The sequence below is a fragment of the Centroberyx affinis genome, unplaced genomic scaffold (genome assembly GCF_046629955.1).
Source record: "Centroberyx affinis isolate AG114_WGS23_722 - 3 ecotype Tasmania unplaced genomic scaffold, CSIRO-AGI_Caff_v1 ptg000057l_1, whole genome shotgun sequence".
NCBI lineage: Eukaryota > Metazoa > Chordata > Actinopteri > Beryciformes > Berycidae > Centroberyx > Centroberyx affinis.
The window spans coordinates 106,045-129,608 of record NW_027278768.1 but is presented as its reverse complement, the minus strand read 5'-3'; the positions used below and the strand labels follow the sequence as shown (position 1 = coordinate 129,608).

At 41.2% G+C, this 23,564-nt stretch overlaps 1 protein-coding gene across 1 annotated transcript in view; it reads right to left on the bottom strand.

Moving 5' to 3' along the window:
• Positions 1–23,564, bottom strand: part of pot1 (protection of telomeres 1 homolog) — an 88,608-nt gene that overhangs the window by 12,972 nt on the left and 52,072 nt on the right. Inside the window, 6 exon segments of the mRNA XM_071519246.1 lie at positions 1,531–1,693; positions 1,695–1,737; positions 2,841–2,997; positions 3,515–3,541; positions 6,787–6,893; positions 8,877–9,061. Coding sequence (XP_071375347.1) covers positions 1,531–1,693; positions 1,695–1,737; positions 2,841–2,997; positions 3,515–3,541; positions 6,787–6,893; positions 8,877–9,061 — 682 coding nt within the window.

Here is a 23,564-nt window from a genome sequence, read left to right as displayed (position 1 = left end):
TGGCTTCGTTTATTTAAGTTCGGGGAAAAGGAAAGGGAAAGGAGAGATAATTCAACTTAAAGTCCTTTCCGGTCGGGAGATTATCTGTCCTTTGAAGTTGTGCTGTGAAGAGTCTGAGCACCTTGAAAAGTGCTATAAGAATAAAACAGATTATTATTAAATGCGTCAAGATGTGAAGCCAGAGTTTGTGGCTGCTTTGTGTTACTTATGTTCTTTTCGGATGAATATTCAGCATGACTCTCAATCACGATTTTGACTTGTGGCTTAACATGAAGGAACAAAAAGGACCAGCATGGATTTCTCTTCACATGCTGTGTGTGTGAAAGTGACGGTCAACCCTGGAAAAAATGTTCATTTCCTTCTTTAGTAGACTTTTGGAAAGGAATAATCGACACAATTTCCACCATCATTCACAAAGAAATCCCTGTACGCCCAGAGATTTGTATTCTTGGTCTTATTCCAGAAGCATTGGCCCTAAGAACTCATGAAAGTAAGTTGGTTAACCTTTGCTTAATACAAGTGAGACGTCTTATTGCCAGACACTGGAGAAGTGTTTGCTGTACATCTTTGAACCTTTGGATTAATGAGCTTTCTTCTTGCATAGCGATTAAAAGGCTTACTTACACAATCAAACAAAAAAGTCATACTTTTCATAAAATATGGGATTCATTTCTTACATTTTTGGAATCGAGACCTGATATCCTAACTTCATAAATTTGACGTTTACCAAGTGAGACTGTACACCCTTTTTTTTTTTTTTTTAATCTAATTTATCAATATAATTTATTTATCTATTTATTTTTTCTCTCAAATTGATATGCAGGCATATATGTATGCATTTATGCATGTGGATATATGTGTATATGTATAAGTAATTTATGTTCATTATTATTATCATCATTTCGTAAACTGTCATCATTGTTTTTATCTATACTGATGGCTCAGAGTTCAGTGGGAGGGAGGGAAGTTGTTTCGAGGGAGACTTGAATGATGCAACCAACTCATTTTGGAAAAGTGATGTACCGTGTTCAGAATCAATAAAGATATGTGATACAAAAACATTTCCTTCTTTAGTCTCACTCTTGAGTTGCGTGGTTTTTATGTGATGTGTGTTTTTAACCGCTGTTGTGGTTAAAAAACACACATCGCTCCAAACCTGGTGGAGCGAGCTTCACTGTAGACTGGAGAGAGAGAGAGAGAGAGAGAGAGAGAGAGAGAGAGAGAGAGAGAGAGAGAGAGAGAGAGCTTCACTGTAGACTGGAGAGAGAGTGAGAGAGAGAGAGAGCGGTGTGTTGAGGTCGACTTCTGATTGGATTTCCCACTCTGACGTGTGAAAGTCGTTTTTAATCCGCAGAACGGAGAAATCAACTGATTGGATTTTCTCCGCAGAGAAACCACTTTCTCTCAGTTTCCTGTTGTTTTTTACACCCAACATTGAGAAATTGCATATTTTAGTTGGCTATCCCTTTAAATTTTCCAAATAAAAAGCGCAAACAAAGGAAAAAGAATCACGTTCGGTTAGATTCTCACCCCTCAGGAAGACGAGGTCCTTGGTCTTGCCTTCAGACATGAGCTGGGTGGACAGGTACAGGGTCAGAGTCCGGCCGGGCGAGCCGGGCGAGTCTCCGGGGACCTCCACCTGACCCGACAGCGCCCACGGGTGACCGCAGGGCCCCGGGTCCCCGGACGCCTCCGGAGAACACGCGGGCCACCAGGTCCTCATCCGGGACGTCCTGCCTGAGGCCGCAAACAGAAACCGAGGGAAATCAGAGACGAGGAGCCGCACCAGAGAAACGAGGCTCTCTAGTCCGGGGTTTTCTTTCACAACATGAAGGATTTCTTTACAAAACTCCACATCTCCATTTCAGGGGAAAAATGGCAGTTGTTCATTGCTCATTATCCTTCAAGGTGCCTGCAGGCTTCAGAAAGACACATTTAAGTTAAGACCAATTTAAAACCCAAAATAAAGAAACAAAGCTGTCTGAACCTATTCCATCTTGTGACAGGCTCACTGCATGGAGTGGAATATGGTCTCATTAAAAAATGTAAAATGCAAGTCTCCTTCAAAAACAATCCAAGGCACACTGTAGGGTTTGTGCAAAATTAAAATGCCTTTATTTTACATGGCAATATATATTCTCTATTTTAATATCTGGAACTATTGATGGTTAAGGTGATTGTGTAGTCAATATGTGTTTGTAGTTATGAACAGAAAAATGTGGACCAGGTTATAGATTGAGGAATTCATCATGTGTACATAAGGAAAGGATTAGGTCCACCTTGACTTGGTAGCCACATTATATCTATCTTCTTTTTAATGATTTAGGTTTACCCCTGCTCTCATCTCCTCTCTCTCTTCTTCACTTCCTTCCATCCCCCTTCTCTCCCCTTTCCTTTCTTCCCTCCTCCTTCTTTCTTCCTTCTTTCTCCTTTCTATTGATGATGTAACGCGTTGGTCATTTTAAATACATATTGCCATTTTTTATTGAGACCATATTCCACTCATGCAATGAGCCCTTCACAAGATGGAATAAGCACAGTGCACCTGAAGTATCCAAAGACCACAAAGACCCAGCAGTGCTTCTACTCCATTGTCTTCAAAGCTGTCTGAACATTTCCTCTGGGTGAGCAGAAGATCAGCAGCAGATCAGCAGTCATCAAGTAAAAAGTAAAACTACATAAACGGCTCCATTTACCAAAATTGATAATTCAGTCAAGAGACCTTTGGTGCAACATCACAGGATGTCTACACATAATTCCTCTTGATTTCCTATATTAACCCTATAATTTCACAATAAAGTTCTAAAGAGTGAGGCCCTGATGCAGCAGTGAAAGCGTACATGGACTTGCAGCCGGGGCAGTGGAGCTTGAGCGCCTGGTGGAGTCGGAGCGGCTGGTAGGACCGGAGCCGAGCGCTGACGTGGAAAACCCGGCGAGGATCCGAGCGCTTCAGCTGGGCCAGAGTCACCGGAGGCTCGCTGTGGCTGCAGCTTCTCTCTGGAGACAGACAAAATTCAAAAATGGCTTTACAAAGTGACAATAATATCATTTGAATGGAGAGACTGACACCATGAAATCTAAACAAACTGTGGCACTTCTTAAAAGGAGAGTTGTTAATTAAAATGGTAACACTTTACAATAAGGGTACACTAAGTTAAGGGTTAGTTAATGCTTAATAAGCATTCACTAACCCTTAATTAACAGTTAACTAATGTGTAATTTACTAATGATGTTCATGTTAACTAAGGTATTAATTTAAACATTATTTAATAGTTTATAAAGATGACTATGAAATAATGTATAAATTAATACCTTAGTTAACATGAACACCATTAGTAAATGATTACCAGACACATTAGTTAACTGTTAGTTAAGTTAACTAATGTGTCTTAACTTAGTGACCATTATTGTAAAGTGTTACCATTAAAACTTCAAGTAATAAAATTTTTCAAAATGGATATGTCCGGCTTTGAAAATAAACTCTTTAAATGCTGCAGCTCGTTCTTTTTCATACCTGTGCCACAATCCACAGGAACTGGATCTAAAATGACAGGAGAGAGAAACCAGATTAAAGCTAAAAGCTCCAATAACAGATAAACCAACAAGCAACTCAGAAGGCATTTCCACTCCACATTAGGCTTTGGCCATATCCAAAATTTAGTATCGCGATGCTGTCCTGCCAAAATATCACAATATACGATATTATCGCGGGAGGAGGGGGAGGGGAGTCAGTCTTTTTTTTTTTTTTTTTTTTGTATTTGATTTCTTCTAAATCACTGGGCTGATTGTGGAAAAGGGAACCTTCTTGAAATAAAATGTAAAAATGTTCACTTATTTTTGTTTTTTTGTTTGATATTCAATACCGCGGAAAATATTGCAATATTTGCAAAATATAGCAATATTCGCCCCAAGTCTACTCTAAATCATTATATACGGTTGCTTTGCTGTTTTTAACTTATGTCATTATTATCATTATATCATATTAGTTTACTTTGTTTTGTTTGGTGTCATTATGTTTCAGTTTGGTTTGGTTTGACAGGGGAACACCTGCCATTTTGTTTGTTTCCTTCATCTGCACCCTTTGACCCTTTCTTTTTTTTTTTTTTTTTCTACTTTTATCTACTTTTTCTTTTATCTTATTTTTACATTAGTGAGTGTCTGTCTGTGGTAGTGTTCAGCACCATTTGAATTTGCGCAACTTCGCAAATCAACAAGCTTGCAAATCCTACATTTGATGTTCAAGGGAATAGAAGACTAATACACACTGAATGTAAATTACAAAATATATTTATGAAAATGTATAAAACAGGGTTCCCACACTCACTTGGACATCAAATTTAAGGACTTTTTTTTAATGACTTTTGTTGTTTGGCGAAATTTACCTCGTGTCTTACTCGTGATCTTGTCAAGTCAAGAAATCTTCGACATATTGAAGTCGTCGGATGCGGAGAAGCTATAAGGCTAGACTACAAAAGAAGGGCCTTAAAGTTCTAAAGGACCCCTCTCACCCGGCTAACAACCTTTTTAATCTTCTGCCTTCTCAAAAAAGTCTTAGAAGTGTTAAGACCAGAACATCCACATTCCAGAACAGCACATATCCAGAAGCTGTCCGCCTCCTTAACACTCAACAAACTTAGCAGCTCAGGTCGCTCGGTACGTTTAAATAACTGTGCAATAAGACAGATATTTGTATTATGCACTTACTTACACACTTTATCTAGCGGGTCGTTTGATGTTGCTGCTAATTCCCCTACAGGTGCTAGTGTTTTACCCATGGTGTTCTTATGTGTTGGAGTTTATTTTATTCTACCCATTTGTTTTATGCTTTTGTGATTATTTTATGGCTTGGATGTTATCTATCTGTTTTATACTTTCTTTTTTGAATGTATTATGTGTTTTAAGTGAGTGGTTCTATGTGTTTGTCTGTGTTTAAGTGAGTGGTTCTATGTGTTTGTCTGTGTTTAAGTGAGTGGTTCTATGTGTTTGTCTGTGTTTAAGTGAGTGGTTCTATGTGTTTGTCTGTGTTTAAGTGAGCTCACTAAGACAGATTCCAGTCAACTCTGTTCATATGGCAATAAAGTATTGAATGTTGAGCTTGTGCACGCCTTTGTCTCCAGCAGACTGGGTCACTGCCACGCTCTTTCCTCTGGCCTCCATAAGAAATCAACAGATCGACTGCAGCTTGAACCCTAGCAGGTGGTGTGCTCCTTTAGGTCCTCTGATCAGGCTCTTCTTGCTTTGGAGCAGCCTGCCTGTTGAAATCAGGCAGGTTAAACTGACATTTTTGGCTGGACCTCAACAGCGGGGCCAGCCCTATAAACACAAATGCCTGTCACTCACTGACTGACTGACTGACTGAGTGATGAAGTGACACCATTGGTCGGCCGTGGCGCGTGGCACACCCATACACGGTCCAGCCATATACGAGGTTTTGACCTGGTCTTGTTTTTTATGTTCTTATGTATTTCTTGTTTGCCCATATTGGTCTGTCTCGTTTTGTTGCCCATGTTGGTCATACTTTTATAATTTTTGGTGAAGCTGTTGTTTTCTGATTATTTTTTCTTCCTATTTTTTGTTTTACTGTCTTCCTTTTGTTTCTTTTTCTGTAATTCAAACCTTGTTTTTGAAAAAAGCTATATAGATGAAGTTACTAGTGTTATTATTTGGGTGCTGTATTTTAAGGGCCATTTCATTCCATTTTCAAAAACCTTTAAGGCCTTATTTTAGTTTTCTCAAATCCACAAACGGTCAAGGATTTTCAGGGCCTTTGATAAAAATCCTCCTGAAACTCGGAGCCTCTTTTGCACAATCCACATTTCAACTGTCTCAAAGCTTAAAAACCCTTCTCATCTGCTCCTCATTGTTACAGATTTTATAAGGGAAATAAATAAGGGCTAACAGCTTTCACCTGGATTCACCTCGTCCCTCCCTGCACTTCAAGAACAGAGAAAGTGTCCCTAACATCTTCGTTTCTTTATTCACACATATAAAAATTTAAAAGAAAAGGATGCAATATATAATTTGCAAGTGAATCTGAAGGAGAATTGCCTAAAACCCTCCAGGGGCTTGAAAAGTGGCATTCTCCAGGCAGCATATTACAGAAAATAATTACAGCAATGTAAGATACACCATTTGAATGTATCTATAAATAAGTTAAGACATAGTAAAAAACGGCGACATAGCATCCCATAACACCCATCTATTACACAAGTATAAAGAATCAGTCATAGTCATAAGACACACACACACACACACACACACCAAGAATACTCATTCATAATACATGCAAGTATACACAAACACTATCATTAACAGACTAAGAGTAGACACTCATGTGATAAGGCTTAGAGTTTTCATAAGACAAGAAAGATAAAGAAGAATATACACACAAATAACGACAAGAAAAACACACAAAAAAACAAAAACCATCTTGTGCGCTCAGTGTAGAGAGATGTACACACACACTGGGCCTACAGGTATAAACACAGTGCGTCCTTAATGGTGATGTGTTCCTTTTGGTTTGTGGTTGTACTGTGTGTGTGTGTGTGTGTGTGTGTGTGTGTGTGTGTGGACCCAGGAAGAGGAACGGACATCTGAATGACCTCAAACTAAAACCATAAGCTCACAGTCAAAGTTAAGACCTTTTATTTTGTCCCCAGTCAAGCGTGGGCTTTTAAAGGCGCTGCTAATGGAAGTTGTGGCCAGGGGCATCCATCCATCCATCCATCCATCCATCCCTCCATCCCTCCATCCATCCATCCACTCATTCACTCAGCCTGTCCATACCGCAGGACTCTGGTGGAGTGCTCCAGACCTCCAGCAGCCCCGAGTCGCTCAGCTCAGTCAGGTCGACATCGTCCATGTCGTCTTCCTCTGGGAAAGTCTCAGTAACTCTGGACACAAAGACGCAGAAAGAAAATGACTTTGGTTTAGTGGGAGAAAAGAGGAAGTGTACACAGAGTCAGGAAACATCAGTGTTGGGTATTAACATGTTACACTAATGTGATCATTTTTTTCAGTAACAGTAGTGTAAGGGATTAAAATTTCAAATTCACTAGCCCCAGTAACGCTCCGTTACTGCGTTACTTTAATCTGAACCTAGAGCTGAGCGATATATAACATCGATATGGTGATATGACACTAGATATCATCTGTGATTTTGGTTGTAATATTGTGAAATAACTTAAATGTTGCTTCTTCCTGGTTTTGGATTACAGTAAAGTGATACAAATTTTCTGAACTTATCAGCCTGTTCTTGCTGAGTAAAATGAACAATGATTGGCTTTACCTGCTCATCATATCCACATTACGTATTACTGATTGCACATTACTGATGATTCTTGTGTGTAAATATATGAAAGCATGAATACTCATCCCCAAAATATCGTCACATTATCGATATCGAGGTATTCAGTAGGGCTGAACGATTTTGAAAAAATATCTAATTGCGATTATTTTGACTGATATTGCAATTGCGATATGATTTGCGATATTAGAGGGAATGATCATTTTTACATCATTATTCTCATTTTCATTGAAAAACGTATTAAAATGATTATGGTGTGATTTTTTGCGGGGATCTGTACCAAACAAAGATGTTTTCTTAAGTCTGTAGAATATGATGTGTAGGCCAGGACATCTCTGCAGCACCACAATATTTCATATAAAATGCTATTTTGACACATTTCACCTTTAACAAATATTGTGCCTCCTGCGATTTGAAAATTGCACTAGGCCATATTGCGATTTCGATAAAATTTTGATTAATTGTTCAGCCCTAGTATTCAGTCTAAAATATTGTGATATTTGATTTTGTTTGAAATTTTCAAACTGTGTGTTTTTTCGTTATATATGTATCTTAAGGACATGCAGCAGGTTTATGTTGTCTGTTTGCTAAAAAAGCAAAAAAAAAAAAGACTGAGGATGAGAGAGAGACGCAGACTTTCAGCAGCTGGAAGTTTTCCCGTTACTTTGAATTGATCTCAGTCGAGGATCAGAGAACATTCTGGTCTGTTGTGAACTTTGTGTGGCAGCAAAACTCTTTCCACAGAGAAAAACACAACATCCAGTTTATCAAAGCATCTGATACAGAAACACAGAGATGAGAAACTCAGAGAGAAACAAGGAGCCGCTGCTGCCAACGAGACGCAGAGGAATGAATGAGGAATGGAGCTAATTACTGCTGCTGCTGAGGAATTAGTAATGTGATTACTTTTTAAATGAGTAATAATTAATGAGTAATTGATTACATTTTCAGAATAACTTGCCCAACAGTGGTAAAACAAAACAGTGAAGTTAGTAAAAGATCCCTGTGCAGCAGATCGATGCTGCCTTCACCGTTTTATTCAGCAACAATTAAACCTGCATCAGGTTTTCACCCGGTCTTAAAGAATCTCATTAGTCTCCGTTTCAGTGGAGAGTTTTAGTGTCCCATGATGGTCTAACTGCTGTGTCAGAGGCTCTTCCTCAAGACAAGAAGAAAACTCCGGGGGAAACACTGAATGCTTGTATTTTTTGTCATGAAAATGTCAAATTTAAATATACTGATTTAAATATACGGTGGCCACTGTAGAAGTCCACCTTCATGCATTAGTACTGCAGGTTAGTACAGTATACAGTAGAACCCAGTTTAGTGTACTTTAACCTAAAACTCTAGAGCTCAAAACAGCCCATAACTCAAACCAACCAGATACCAGACTGAAAACCTGTGTCAGCTGAAAACAGAGTAAAACCTAACTTCTTTGAACAATTCCTCCCAGGGCCGAAGCCAAAGTGCAGCAGTAGTTCAGTGTGAAGTTTAAAGTGTGATTTCTACAGCGGCTCCATCTGTGGAAGCGTTACTCTCGGGTATTTTTGTCCCAAATCCCCTGCCGTACTTCTTGAGCTCCAGCACGTCGGGGCTGTTCTCTGGAAGAACCCGGATGCCCCTGCCGTAGGCCGTGCCCCCGTGCAGGTGGAAGGACACGTGATCCGCCTCTTCTGATTGGTTGCCGGTGTGACCCGGCACCTTACTGGCTCCTGACAGAACGCGCAGGTTGTAGATCCGCAGGTACGCCCCGGGCTGATGGGACAGGAGAGGGGGAGGGGGGGGAATTTAAGTTGTGATTTATTATAGTAAATTAACACTAAGACAAGACAAAAAGTAGGTGTTAAAAAAACATTGTGGTACTGAAATACTGAAATAAAAATAAAAACTAGAGTTTGTGAAAAAAACTAAAACTGAACTAAAACTCTCTTGACTACTTGGCACTGTCCTGTAGACCGACTTGTTCAACTCCCATGAGCCTCTGCTGCTCTGGAGGAAGTGCAGCGCTGCCAACGCCATCTGAACAACTGATGCTGAAAACAGTTTGGAGGAAACAGCAGAGTCTGTCTGGAATTATTTTAGTTTAACTGGTCTGGAGTCAGATTCTGATGTGTCTGCTGTTGCTGCTGCAGGAAACCAAGCAGGCCAACTTTAATTTAGTGGAGGATGTATTGAAAAATGTAAATAAACAAATTTTAAAATAATTTATGTGATTTTGTATTGCACCATACCTTTTGGAAAAATATACAAAAAACATCTGTTATGAACTTCTATCATCATTGTACTATATACTATATTATACTATATAAAATTAAAGCTAGAACTGGAACTAAATAAAATAAAAAACTATACTAAAAATACCAAACTCACGCTGAGAACTAACTAAAACTAAACTGAAATAAAAATATAAAACTATATAAAAATAAAAACTAATGAAAAATCCCAAACTGTAATAACCCTGCTTACACCTGATGTAGTAGCAACAGTACAAAGTACCTGTGCAAAAGGTGCAGTGAGTATATTCTTATTGAAGTGCAGTATTATTTCATTACAGTATGTTGTCAGTGTTTAGACATTAACAGCAGCCAGCAGCCAAACGCTGTTAAAGACTCTGGCAGAGCTCGTCTGCTGTCAGACAGTTTGGCAGATGACCAAACACAATTTGGAAGATGTTTTTGTTCTGAACGTTTTGCATTTATACTTTAGGCAGTTAACAAAAACTCAGTGAGCTGGGTTTAGTGTCTTGCTCAAAGACATTTTGACAGGACACACAGCTGTTGGAGGATTTGAACCTGTGACCTTCTGGCTGCAGGACGGTCTGTCTAGAAACGGTACAAAAAGATGTTTCATGGGCTGGCCGGTGGCCAGCGAGTTTTGGGATAAATCAGCCAACAGGGATCATTCAAAATCAATGGAACATGAGTCAGGGAGAGAAAGGCAGTTTTATTTGATGGGAGGGGTGGAGGGGCGGGACCGTTCAAAACTCTGTGATGTTTTATTGCGTGGAATTTATATTCTCACCTCCTGATACAGCGTGAGGTTTTCCAGGAAGTAAAATTAATGGGAGTTAATTTCATGTAGCTCTCTAATCACAGAAAATTTCAGAGAAAAGTTCTGCGTTCGAAAGTTCACTTCAGTAAAAGTATAGAAGTATTAGCAGTAAAATGAACTGAAGTATGAAAAGTAAAAGTCGTCATTCTGTCAGAGAGTTTAATTCTTGAAGCATGAATCTGTCAGAAGTATTTTAATGTTGTCGGTCTAACTGCTCCATATACTGTTGGGGAGTTTAAACTCTAACAATGCAACATATTTTATGAGCTTATCGTATGTTTTGTGTGTAAAACCTTATTAACTCCAGCTGGCAGATAAATGTAGTGGAGGAAAAAGAACAGGATTTCCCTCTGAGATGTAGTGGAGGAAAAGTAGAGAGTCTCACTAAATGGAAAAATACTAGTGCCATTACCTCAAAAAATAGCGTATTTGAGTAAATGTAGTTTGTTACTTTCCACCTCTGAAAAACATAAATCAAATGCTCAAAAAACACATTTGATAGCTCCTACAATAGCAGAGATATAGAGTTACAGACGGGCATCAACCAGCAGATGGCGGTGTTGCACCAAGCCTGCGGCCGGCGCGGTGGAAAAGGCTCTGGAGCTGCAGGAGAGACTCTTCTCCACAGTGGGTGTGTTGACGAAGGCTGGGTTTCTTCTACAGTCCTTTGTGTTTTGTCACGACACAAAAATCTGTCCTCGCTCTTCATCTGCAACGCCCAGCGCTTCAGAGAGACGACGAGGAGGAGAACTGAGTGCCGGGATTCACCATGTACAGGAATTTTATGTCAGCCTATATACTATGCTGACATGTGAGAGTTTTTATAACCAAGTCTAGATATTTGCTCTTATGCATCGCCTTCAATTGCACTGTAGAAATGAGGTGCGATGGCAAAATAAGCAGATCCTACATAATGCCTACCACACATTAGAAGACATTCAGTCTGACACACTCTCATATTGAACAACAATCTCTCTCAAGTCAGGAGTTTTTAGTCCTGGAGTTGCTCACATTTTAAGATTTTGTTGAGGCTGAGAATCCTGCAGCATTACACATTGAGACTCCAGCAGGATTTTTGTTGTTCCTCGCTGCATCACGCAGGTTTTCAGTGCATGTGAAGGATTATACAGGCTCAAAACACTGATCATGGACTATGATGTTTGAGTGTGAATGAAGCTACAACATACACACACACACACACACACATACAACACACAGAGAGAGATAAAGAGAGGGATAAACTCTCCACCAGTTTCTCCTCCGGTTCCACGGTCCAACAGAACCGGGACTTGCTCTTCCCCGCCGGCATCGCCATGTTTACTACTGTCTGTCTGCAGAGCCTTGTCACCTGTCACTACAGGTGCTGATGTCAGCCAAAGACTGCGCTGCTATTGGCTGTAGAGCGTGTAGCATTATAAATCGCTTCGTTGACCATTACACACCTTTTGAGCCAAGACTAAAGACCTGCGGGCGTTGTCACACCCGACCTCGATCCGACCCAACTACCAGGTGTACTCAATTTTAGAAATGCACCGATCGATCGGCCGGTGACCGGAATCGGCCGGTTTTCAGCTGATCGGCCATGACCGGTGACCGGCAGATCAGTCTCATATATCCGATTCTGTGCCGGTCAAATTTAAGACAACGGTAAAAACTCGGCTGTAATAGTCCATACATCCATACTGATCTCCGTTCCAGCGCGCCCCATCTGCTCTCTCCGCCGCTGTCCTCTCCACCGCGCTCACGGGCCGCATCGATCCACCCGATCCTCGGTCGGATCACCGGGAACAAATCAGCGCCAAGCTAACAGCCTTGGCCGGCAACATGCAGCCGGGAGCGTCGGCCGATGCGCCGAAACCACCACACTCTGTGTCTCTCTCTGCCGACAGAACAGAGGGCTTCAGGTGGACTGAGCTCACGCATATGCATCAAAATAAAAGACAGAGAAACGAGCTACCTCCCGATCTCAGCGGAGTCAAAACAAAAAGTCATTTTTTTCACCACAAGATGGCACTATGACTCTTTAAATCTCCATTACATTGGGCTGGGCTCCATGGATAACCTTTTGATGTAAATAAATTAGGTGTGTTGTTATATAGATCTGTTGCACCAGTTTTCTTTTGGGAAAGTATAAAGTGGGATATACTGCAATTCATTTTCATTTGGATTTTATTTGTACAAAAAAGCTCTGTCCAGTAACCTGGAGCACTTTTTTATTTTGAGATTTGTTTGAGTGAGAGTGAGAAAAGGTCCTGTAACCTGGTGCAGTTTTGGATAAAATGTTATTAATAGTAAATGTTTTATTATGAACATATAATTGAATTTTAATTTTCCATTAAAGAAAAGTTACAAAAATGTTTGTGTATGCTGTCAATTATAGTTCTTAGAAAGAAAATCGGAATCGGCCAAAATCGGAATCGGCAGGTCAGACTTTTAAAAAAATCAGAAATCGGAATCTGCCAAGAAAATTTCAATCGGTGCATCTCTACTCAATTTACTCCGCAAGTTTGAGCGAAACGGCTCCTGTAGCAGGTACAGCAGGTATAGCATTATCAAGACGTTTCCTCGAAGTGCATTCTGCATTCTGCTGGTACAGTTTTGTCTGGTATATTGCCTAGATAACAGTTATGAGCAAATGCCAACTCTGCCGTTGCTCCATGTTGCATAGCAATGTGCACTAGTCCAGAACACAGGACCTTCTTCCTGTATTTACTTTCTTGCTCCAGCCCCAGACACATCTGACCAATAAGCGGAGTGAACGTTCTCACGTGGTTTGTAGTGATGCATTTTGAGTTGCTTGGATTTTTCTCCGTGTGAAAAGAAACCGAACCAAGGGGAAAACGCTCCAAGTTTACAAACTCATCAACTGATTCGGACCAGAGCAAACGAACTATAGGTGTGAAAACGCCCTTAGATAATATTAAACATGTTTGATTTTGTCGTAACGGTTAAGCCGAGAAAAAGAAACAGACTGCATTAACTGCCGTGATTTTACTATTGAAATTTTGTCTAAAACTGTGAAATCGCTTCAAACATCATCTAGTGTCAGGTCAGCATAAGCCGTGGCTTCTCTTAGCGGCTGTTTCTCCATACAGTTGCTGTTGTGCAGGCAGCGGCAGAGTGGATTAACCGGCTGATCTCCTGAGGCCTTTCCTCTGGTGAAGCTCTACATGAAGAGGAGAGATGAACTGGGAGATCGGGGAGATACCGTCACCTCGCCGCTCTTCCTACAGCCATGAATTAACTGAACGAGGCCGGAGGTTCATTTGAAAACCTGCTATCAACCTGCCTGGCTTCATCACCTCTCCAATTACAGTCCAACTACCTCTTCCATTCTTACAGAAGATGGGAGGATTTTTTCAAAATCAGGAACCTAAACCTCCAGAGCAGCCTTCTAGAGGAAGTATGATTAGTAGACTCTGAATCTTCGTTTAGCTGAAAACCCATTTTCATGAAGCTGGAGTCGCTTGTTATCTCTCTCATTATGCTGCAGTAGTGTTAATTTCTAAATTTTATTATGGGTGTTGGAGGAGCCGGCAGTGTCATTCTGCTCTTTTTTAGCTCAATGTTTGCTTTTATGTTTTAGTTCCTTTTATCCCATAGCACTTTGGAACTATGGCAGGAAAAGTGCTACACAAATAATAACTATTATTAAGATCATTAATTCCACGGAGGCAGGAAGGAAACAATGAGAGCAGACAGACGGTATTTATGTTTGGAAAATCCCAGATTCTGCCCCGGCATTATTTTGTCTCTGGAGACTTAAGGATGTTTAGTAGAAAGGTACAGAGAAAAACCTCGCTGCACAAACAACTCTAAGCATTCCAACACGACTCTGGCTGTATTTTCACAACACTACACGACAGTTTTAGAGTTTACCACAGTATGTGTTCAGAAACAGGTGTAGAAAACACAGAGCGAGTGACTAATGCTGGGAGACGGTGAGAAAACACCGGAGGACAGAGAGAGAGAGACAGACTGCGCCGAAAACAAGGCAGTGCCGCCATGTGGCTCTGGCTCTGATCCAGACCGGCCACACTGCTGCTCACGCTCAAAGCTGTTCCCGTCTTGCCACTGCTATTAAATCCACTGTAACCGGCCCAAAGAGGCCAGGTGTGATTATAATGAGCGGACACACAGAGCCAAGAGAGGCAGCGCTCACTTCAGGCCAGCGCCGTGCCTCGTTTGACCAGAGGAGGAAGCACAAGGTTGTCGCCTCCAAAAGTGTGGAAGTGGAAGTTGAAGCTCTTACACTTTTCTTACACTGTGCCACCTCATCATTATAAAATATACTTGGGGATATTCCTTGCCAGTCAGGTAAGGTACGTATGAGGAGGTAAAGGCATGAATTCCCCAAAGAAGAACCAAGGCATTAGCACTCTGACGAAGACAATGACCAGTTCTTGGTCGATACACATTGGCCGCTGTTTTTATTATGTAGTGGGGTTGGGCAATATGTTAAAATTTTCCAACCAGCAACTGTCAGCCCATCAACCGGCGATTGCCGATATATTCGCACAGGTGTGTGTGCGGCGCGCGCAGGGGGCGGGGGAGTCCACACTCCCCACACGCCATCTTCAGTGAACAATCATGGAAGAGCTCGTTGCCAAAAAGAATACAAAATCCCCTATTTGGGATTATTTTGGTTTTAAACCGGACCAAACTGGCTAGCCGAAGGACCTAAATTAAATAAAGATTCTAACACTACCAATTTACAGATGAAGGACGCCTCCGCTTGCAGCTTCCAAATGAACAAACAGGTGGGGATAACATATTATGCTATTAAATGAGGGTGCACAACTGCACATACAGCTTTTGGTCTAGTTCTCAAATATGATTTATAAATTGACGTTGCTTTTCAGCACCAATCGATCGGACAGCAACCACTAAAGAGGCTTAATTGTCATTTAGTCACTCACTGCCCTGTTTTGTGAAAGACTTGTCGGAAATCAGTGCAACAAGAACGTGCAAAATATGGCCCAACTCCAACTGCCAGTTCCTATTCGCGGACGCTTTGAATTGCGCTTTACAGGTGAATTATTTACCATTAAATTAGACCAACTATATATTATGTAGCCACTATACTAAAGTCTTTCTACATTTTTGTACCTGCAGACGGAATGCTGTGGTTTTCTTCTTGGGGAATTCATGCCTTTACTCTTATGTGACTGGCAAGAAATATCCCTAGTATCTTTCAGCTGTTTCTACCTCAGATCCAAGAAGTGCTCCTTTTTCTTTTTCACCTCATCATTATGTTTTTTTCATGTATCCTTTATTTAATCAGATATTCCCATTGAAATTAGGATCTCTTTCTCAAGAGAGACCCAGGAACAAAAAACAGTCATTAAAATGACAGAGAAGATCCAAAGTAGAGTTCAGTCATGCGTTTCAGCAATATAGAGACACATTATAAAATGTAATTGCAAATATCTGAGAAAACGTCAGATATCATCGCTTTAAAATCATTGAGGAGGGCAAGAAAGTCGAATTTCAAGGTGCTTTGCAGTCTGTTCCATTCATGAGACAAAAGCAGCAGAAACCAACTAACTGAACTGACTGATGCTGTGATCTGCAGCTTAATTACTGCAAGACAGTTGAGATGTGAGGTGCAGGAGCAGCTTCAGAAGTCTTACAGATAAATATAACTTATCATTAGAGATGACCAGCTAACTTTTTATATAAATCACAAGGAGTGCAAAATGTATCTCCTGTAATAGGCACTGTGGTAAACTGCATCCAATGGCTTCAGAGTAGAAGGAGCAGCAATTAAAGTAAATACAAACTGTTTATATCAGTGATTCTCAAACTTTTTCATATTAAGGACCCTTAATTTAGATTTACACTTTACAATTTATTTTACACTTTAGGGCCACGGACCCCCATTTGATGAGCTTTTTTGTCTCTCGGACCCAAATCTGAGAATATTTTTATTGTTAGATATGATTTTGTCGAGAATTCCATGACTGTATTGTTGGTAGAGAGATAACAGAGAATAATGATCTCTATTCTCTAACTGCTTTAACTTATTGTAAATTAAATAATGGTGATGTTTAACAGTTCATCAATTTCCGGGGGACCCCCTGGAACCCCCTCAAGGACCCCTGGTGGTCCCCGGACCCCACGTTGAGAACCACTGGTTTATATAACCAAATACAGTCATGACTATGGATTGTACAACAGTGTTTGTATTATCAAAAGAGAAGCATTCTTTGTTTCTGTGCAAAAATCCAATTCCTCTCCTCAGTTTCTGAGTGAGGTTAACTGGATTTAAAGTCTCCATTATAGCACTAATACCCAAGAGGGTGTTTTCTTCCAACAGGTACACACAAAAGAATAAAAAAAACACAAGAGAAAACAAGAAAGATCACGAGGAGCTGCGTCGTTACCACAAGAGTTGGCATAGCAACCAATACAGCGCGAGAGTCATCAGCACGGTTGGAGCGTGTCTCGGACCAATCAGATCGCTTGGCTGAGAGTACCCGTAGTATAATAAGCACATCATGACCGTCAACATGTGCAGGAGGAGGTTAGGAACCGCAGGACACATTCCTCCACAACGCCGGGAGCCATCGGCCCGTCTCGCTGCAGCAGGAGGGAAATTAGACAGAAAATGGCTCCCTGCAGTCCCACCAGCAAACAGACCGCTTCCTCTTAGGAGAGGCTGAAGGAGCCGAGTGGAGCGAGCCTGTGGCGGCGTTCGGTAAATACTTGATCCGTATGAAAACTAAACACTAAACACTGTCCGCCCACTGCCTGACAGCTGAGATGCTGCGCCCATTGTCTCATGGCATTAGTGCTGCTAGGTTGCTCAGTAAAAAGGGATTCCTTAAAATTCAAGAGATTGCTCTGGGCTTCGCGGCTTCTCATCGAGTGAGGCTCAATAAAGCAGCCAAAAACTTCTACCCTCGCTGAGAGGAAAAAACAACTCATTTCACACCAGCTTCTTTATATAACAGCGGGAAATAGGGCTTGAAAGAGAGTCACATACAGCATTACTCAGACAGTGGGGATTCTTTGTGCAGGAAAATCAACTCGATGGGGAGCGGGGAATAAGAGGGACTGTAAGCACACCTCATCTCAGATTAAGCTCCTCGATTGCGCTCGGGGGCCACTGATATCGGCCTAAATAACACAATCTGCTGCCGGGTGGAAGGATTCGCTGTGATGTTGACACCCGCAGACCTGATACTCACAAATATTTACTGTGCATCTCTTCGTATTGGTGAACGCCTTCCCTTGAACGGCAAACATAAACTGAGAATGTGCGAGCTGAATGACAAGATGTGCAAATCGAAATGGTCCACTGCTACACTCGGACAGACACACACACACACACACAATGTCAACTAATAGTTTTCTGGGGCTATTGCATTCTCTGGCAGTCCAGTGTTTAGACAGCAAATGTGTTGTCTTTCTCTTTCTCTCTCTCTCTCTCTCTCTGTTCTGGTTTCCCAATCTCTCTCGATCTCTCTTCATGAATAAAAGATGGCGGGGTGAGGCCGTCCTCCAGGCCACAGTGGAATCAGACAGCCGGCAGGAAAGTCCCTTCGTTGGCAATGTGAAAACATTCAGCAGCAAAACTATTACTGGAACAGTTGTGCGGACTCTTTTTACCCGACATTTGGAGACATGAATGGGTTTTTCTCTGTTTGGCGCCCTGTTACAGATTTTATTGGAGAGGACTATGCTGAAATCATATTAAAAGGTTTTGCAACTTTGGGATCCAAGTGATCCCCAAAGGGTAAAGTCCACATGCTCATTAACATTTCATTGTTATTGTAGTTATAATATGGAGGATGATGATCTACGTTTGTGTTGTTTTCTTGTCTTTTTTCTTCTGTTAGTCTGATTGTTTGTATGGTTAGCTGTTGTCTAGCTCTAGTATTTGTGTTATGAACCATTCTTTTTGAGGGTAACATTGAGTGTGTAATCTGTATAAACTGAAAATAAAAGAAAAAAAATAAAAGATTGAAAGAAAGAAAGAAATTTGCTTTCCTGATCAAACGGTTGATTATGAGCCAAAAGAACAAACCGCCAACCAGCGATTCTTATCCGTTTACATGTTGAGAAAGAATTGTAAAAAGAAGAAGAAAGAATTGTGGGAAAATGGAGGAGTTTTTGACCTGTGTACACCAATTTAAGCTGGCATTATGGTGCTCACATACTGAAACACACACACACACAAGCACATACACACTGACAAATCTGTACAAAGTAACATCAGCTAAACATGTGGTCCATTAGAAGATGAATACCACTTACCGTATATGAGAGAAAGCTCCACACGGCCTCTGCTCCGGAAGGGCGAGGGCTGCGTAATGAAGCGCAAGTGTGAATGCGTATTCTTAACTCTGAGTGTTTGTGCCATGCACTATTGCCTTCTAAAGCGTGAGGAGAAACGGCTCTTCTGCTGCAGTCAGTGGTTCTGGAGGAGATTTCAGCCCAGGGCATCAGGCTCATTTTCCTCCTGAGCTGTGTTCACTAAACAGGAAACATGGCTGATGTGTGGGAGGAAGATCGTACCGCGTTAGCGCCCGACCCCCGAAAGACTCCATGATGTGGAAAGCTCTTCTCGCTCCTCCGTATGAGATAAAGATGAAATATGGACGGGAGTTATGAGTTGGACAGTGGGAAAGCACAGGGTTGGTGACACTGCTAACCGAATGATCAATGGCAGCAACTTATCCACAGTCTTTAAGGAGGCAGCAATAAAAACCAAAGAAGCAGTGATGAAATATGCAGTCAGGCAGATTTCATCACCATATTTGCTGCAAATTGCTGGGATCATTGTACCTATCTGTGTAAAAGACATTGAACATGATATCTTGGACAACAGACCAGTCCGGCAGAAACCTGTCTTCTCTTCACAGCGCTGGCTTCTTTTTCTGTCTATTTTCAGAAGAAAGCACGCGCTGTTGGCTGCTCCTGACAGCTCAGAGAGCTTAGTATGTTTTTAGCATTTAGGTTGCCAAGAAAGAAGTTAAAAATAATTTTAACTTTTAGCAAACGAGACCAAAAGTATCTGTGTAGCTTTGCTAGCTGCATAAGCAAGTTCAGATCCTGTACATAGTCCATGTCTCAGAGCACAGTCATGTTTTTACGAAAATACAATAAGGTAGTTAAAAATCATTTCCAAACACATTGTAAAAGGGTTTATATTCTGCATATGTCCTGCAGTAGTACTGCAGTCGCCCTTAGTATCATCTTTCCTTAATATCATACAGCCAAACAAAATTATTATATTGTCACAAAACTCTTGTGTCTCTCCAAAACCTAGTTACCAGACCGTTTCCTCTAGCTTGTGGCGGCTAGAAAGAGCAAAATGTGATTCCAAATATTTCCTCTTGGGGACGCAGCTGAAGTGCAGCAGCAGTTCAGCAAGCATGAAGTGAAACATGGAAAGTCTACAATCTCTATTTATATCTGCACACAGGCCTGATGTCACTCTAGTCTAACAGCACAGGCTGAGTTACATCAGATCTTGTAGATTAGTAAAATATTCTGTACTGCCTGGTGGTTTAACTCAAAACATTCACGTCATGAGGTCATTAAATCAATCAATTTATTGCACTGCATGCATGCAAATGTGTGTGTGTGTGTGTGTGTGTGTCTGTGTGTGGTGTCAACAACCAAGAGGCTGAGCTATGACTTCCAAAATCCTTTTACTAAATCCAGAACACCAGCCTGCAAACCTCGATCAACTGCGACTCACGTGCACGGTGTTTCAGAAGCAATTCAGCTGCAAAAATGACAGCAACTTTCAGACTCAGACTGAGGCAGGTGCAAGTTCAGCAGGAAGGGGAAGCGGAGAGAGAGAGAGAGAGACGGAGAGAGCGGGTAACCAGGTAAACATCTGTGCTGGAGATTCTGCTGTGACAGAGAGCGATGGAGGGAGGAGGAGGAGATAAATGGATAAATGAAGAATGGTAGAGTCAGGAGGAATTGAGGTAAGAGATGGAGGGATAGATGGGAAGAGACAGGGGGAGTTAGAGAGACCGGGGGGATTGGGGGGGGTGGGGGGGTGGGAGGGGGGCTACAGTGATGGGACTCTGAGGCGAAGCTAACAGAAGCCTGAAGAGAGAGTCACTTGTAAAACTCGGGCTGCATCAGGGGTTTTCTCTAAGATCCTAAGGGAGCCAATGAGCTGATTGGTTCCTCGCTAGAAAGATATTCCTTTATGGTTGTGTGAAGAGGCCGGTATGTTAGGCTTTGTTCAGACTGCCAGCCCAAATCTGAATTTTGGCATATCCAGATTGGAGTCGGACTGATTTGAAATCTAAATGCCAAAAAAAACACCCGGGAAACGATTTTTGCAAATCAGATTTAAGCCACATTTGTATGTGGTTTGAAATGCGACTCAAATCAGATTTCTACAGATGCGTCTCAGTCATACCTTGCAACATTGGGCTTTGAAAATAAGGGAGATTTTCCGGGACCCCCACCCGACCATAATTTTTACATTATGAAAGGGATTTCCTCTCTCGGTTCCAGAGATCTACCAACTAGCATGCTGGTTGACATCTTTTTTCCCCACCGTGACCAATACTAAAGTCACACTAAACCTTGTGAAACGAATGGTTGTTTCCCAACATACTTCTGGTCAGGAATGGATAAGTAGTCTCCCAAGTGTCTAAATATCTATATAGATATTTAGCTTTTTCTGTTATACATGAATCATACATGGATACAGCAAGACTTAGTGTCACTACTTATACAGGATATAAACTAGTACAACATACGGTTTGTCGCCAGCAGACCATCACTGTGAGGAGACCACAACATTGAGCATTTAGCATCATGATAAAGGGCTATATTTGAAAAGGCGATATAATCTATACCAATACAGATGAAATCAGTCAGGGATTGCCATTTTATAAATATTGAAATTAACCAACACCAGGTAACAATAAATTCTGATATTCTCTCTCTCTCTCTCTCCCTCTCTCCCTCCCTCTCTCCCTCTCTCCCTCCCTCCCTTCCTGAAAGTACAGGAGATTTAGGGGGAAAATTACCAAACGGGAGCACGGCGGGAGAGGGGGTGAAAATACAGGAGAAACCCGGGAAAAACGGGAGAGTTGACAGGTCTGGTCTCGGTGTGACATTCTGGACACTCCTTTACGTCACGCGCAACACAACATGATGTTGGCGTCACATCCAGAGCGGCAGAAAACAAAATGGAGACAAAAGGTTGCTGCTTACATCAATCTCCTCCGTCAAATTCTGCACCGCAACTAGATAGTCGTATGGCGTGAAGGCAAAGACGACACATCTGCAGCTTTTTGTTTTGGTTCCGTGTTTGAAAAAAACGTACCATCAGTTACCGTACGTACACACGCCTCATCATTACCACAGCAACCAAATCCGACCTGATCACTTAGTGTGCAGAATCAGTCCTGAAGATCAGATTTGAGAAACAAATTGGATTTGCCTGCAGTCTGAACAAACCCTTCTGAAGGGGTTCCTCAAGGAATTCACCTAAACAGTGTGCATGGTGAAAACTTCACACACGACCGCAACAACTGAGCAGCAAATAACAGGAGTCAACAATGACATAAAAACCATCACTGATGTAGGAGGAGTCCACTAAAATGTTCCTCTCTTGTGCTGTATTTGTTGTCCTGTGTTGTTAGAATGTCTGTTTTAACTTATATTTCTTTGATTTTTTTTATCTCTATTTCCGTCATCTGTATTGCTGTTCTATTATTGTACTGTGTCATGTAACATTTGTTTTGAGAGGCGCATTACAAAATTTGTTTACTTACACTAGCAGGTAATCGCCATCATAATAATAATGATAATAAACTTTATTCATATAGCACTTTCCTAAAAAAAGAGTTTACAAAGTGCTTTAATGAGAGGAACAAAACAGAACAAACCTTAAGATGAACAACAACAATGCAAGATGAACTAAAATGGTTGTCAGCTGAGAGCAGGGTCAAACATTGACAGAATAATGAATGGCTCCGTTCCAAAGTATTTAAAAAATGATTTTAAACTCGTCAGTGATACTCATGGATATGCGACTACAGCCAGTGTAACAGATTTTGTCCCCTGTAGGTTTCAGAGTGCATCAGGGAGAAATACCTTTTTGTACTCAGCAGCTACAGAATGGAATCTATTGCCATCCCATATTAAAGAAATTGTCACTGCTAACCATTTTAAAAGAGCAGTGAAGGGATGGCTGCTGAGCTGCTGACAGTCAATTATTAATTAATGCGTTTTTTGAATGTTAGTTATTTTATATAATGAATATGTTAATGTTTTTTATGTCTTAAGTGATTCATGCATTGCCAAGACCTGCCTGTGTTGACCATTGCTTTTTACAACGAGGACCACAATGGAAATAAGTCTTCTTGACTTTATTGTGTGTTGAATTCCTCGACAATTTTAAATGTGTATGGTTGTGGCCTAAGGGCCTTCAAACCTATGTGTACTTTAAAATCTGTCAAATAAAATCAATCAATCAATCAACAGCAGATTAAAGACAAACACTTTGCTGGCTGACTGTCCTGTGGCAGGCCGCTCCACAGTGAAGGAGCTGAGATGGAAAACGCCTCATCAGCTTTTGTTTTCAGTGCAGACTGAGGAACGGCCAGAAGAGCTCCGCCCGGGGAAAATATACAACAGGAGTCAACTATGATATAAAAAGCACAGTGTGGGAGCGATGTTTGACTGCAGGTGAAATGTGTTTTAACACAGCAGCTGAAGTCTGCAGACTGCATGCGGCGTCTGTGTCTGTGTTGACATCATGAAGACAGAGCGAGACGTAGGCGGACTGCGACAGGAGAGCGGGACGCCTGCTGTTAGCTAGCATGGCTGAAAACACATGTATAGGTGTATAATGGTGGTGGATGAGTTGAGTCCCCCCCCCCCCCCCCCCCCCATATGTGAAGCGCTTTGAGTACCTAGAAAAGCGCTATATAAATGTAATCAATTATTATTATTATTATAATATAGGTATGTGTGCATAATAAACTTAATAATAATAAACTATCCATGTAGCAGAGTTTACAAAGTGCTTTACAGGAAGGCATAAAGATAAGAAATGTAGAAGAGATACAAGAGGAAACACAAACAACACAATAAGTAAAAGGACAAATAAATATGCAAAATGAAATGAGATAACAGATCAAAGAAACAACACAAGGTTAAAGGTGGACAAGATAAACAAATAAAAGCAAGCGATTTAAAAGATGATACTGAATTA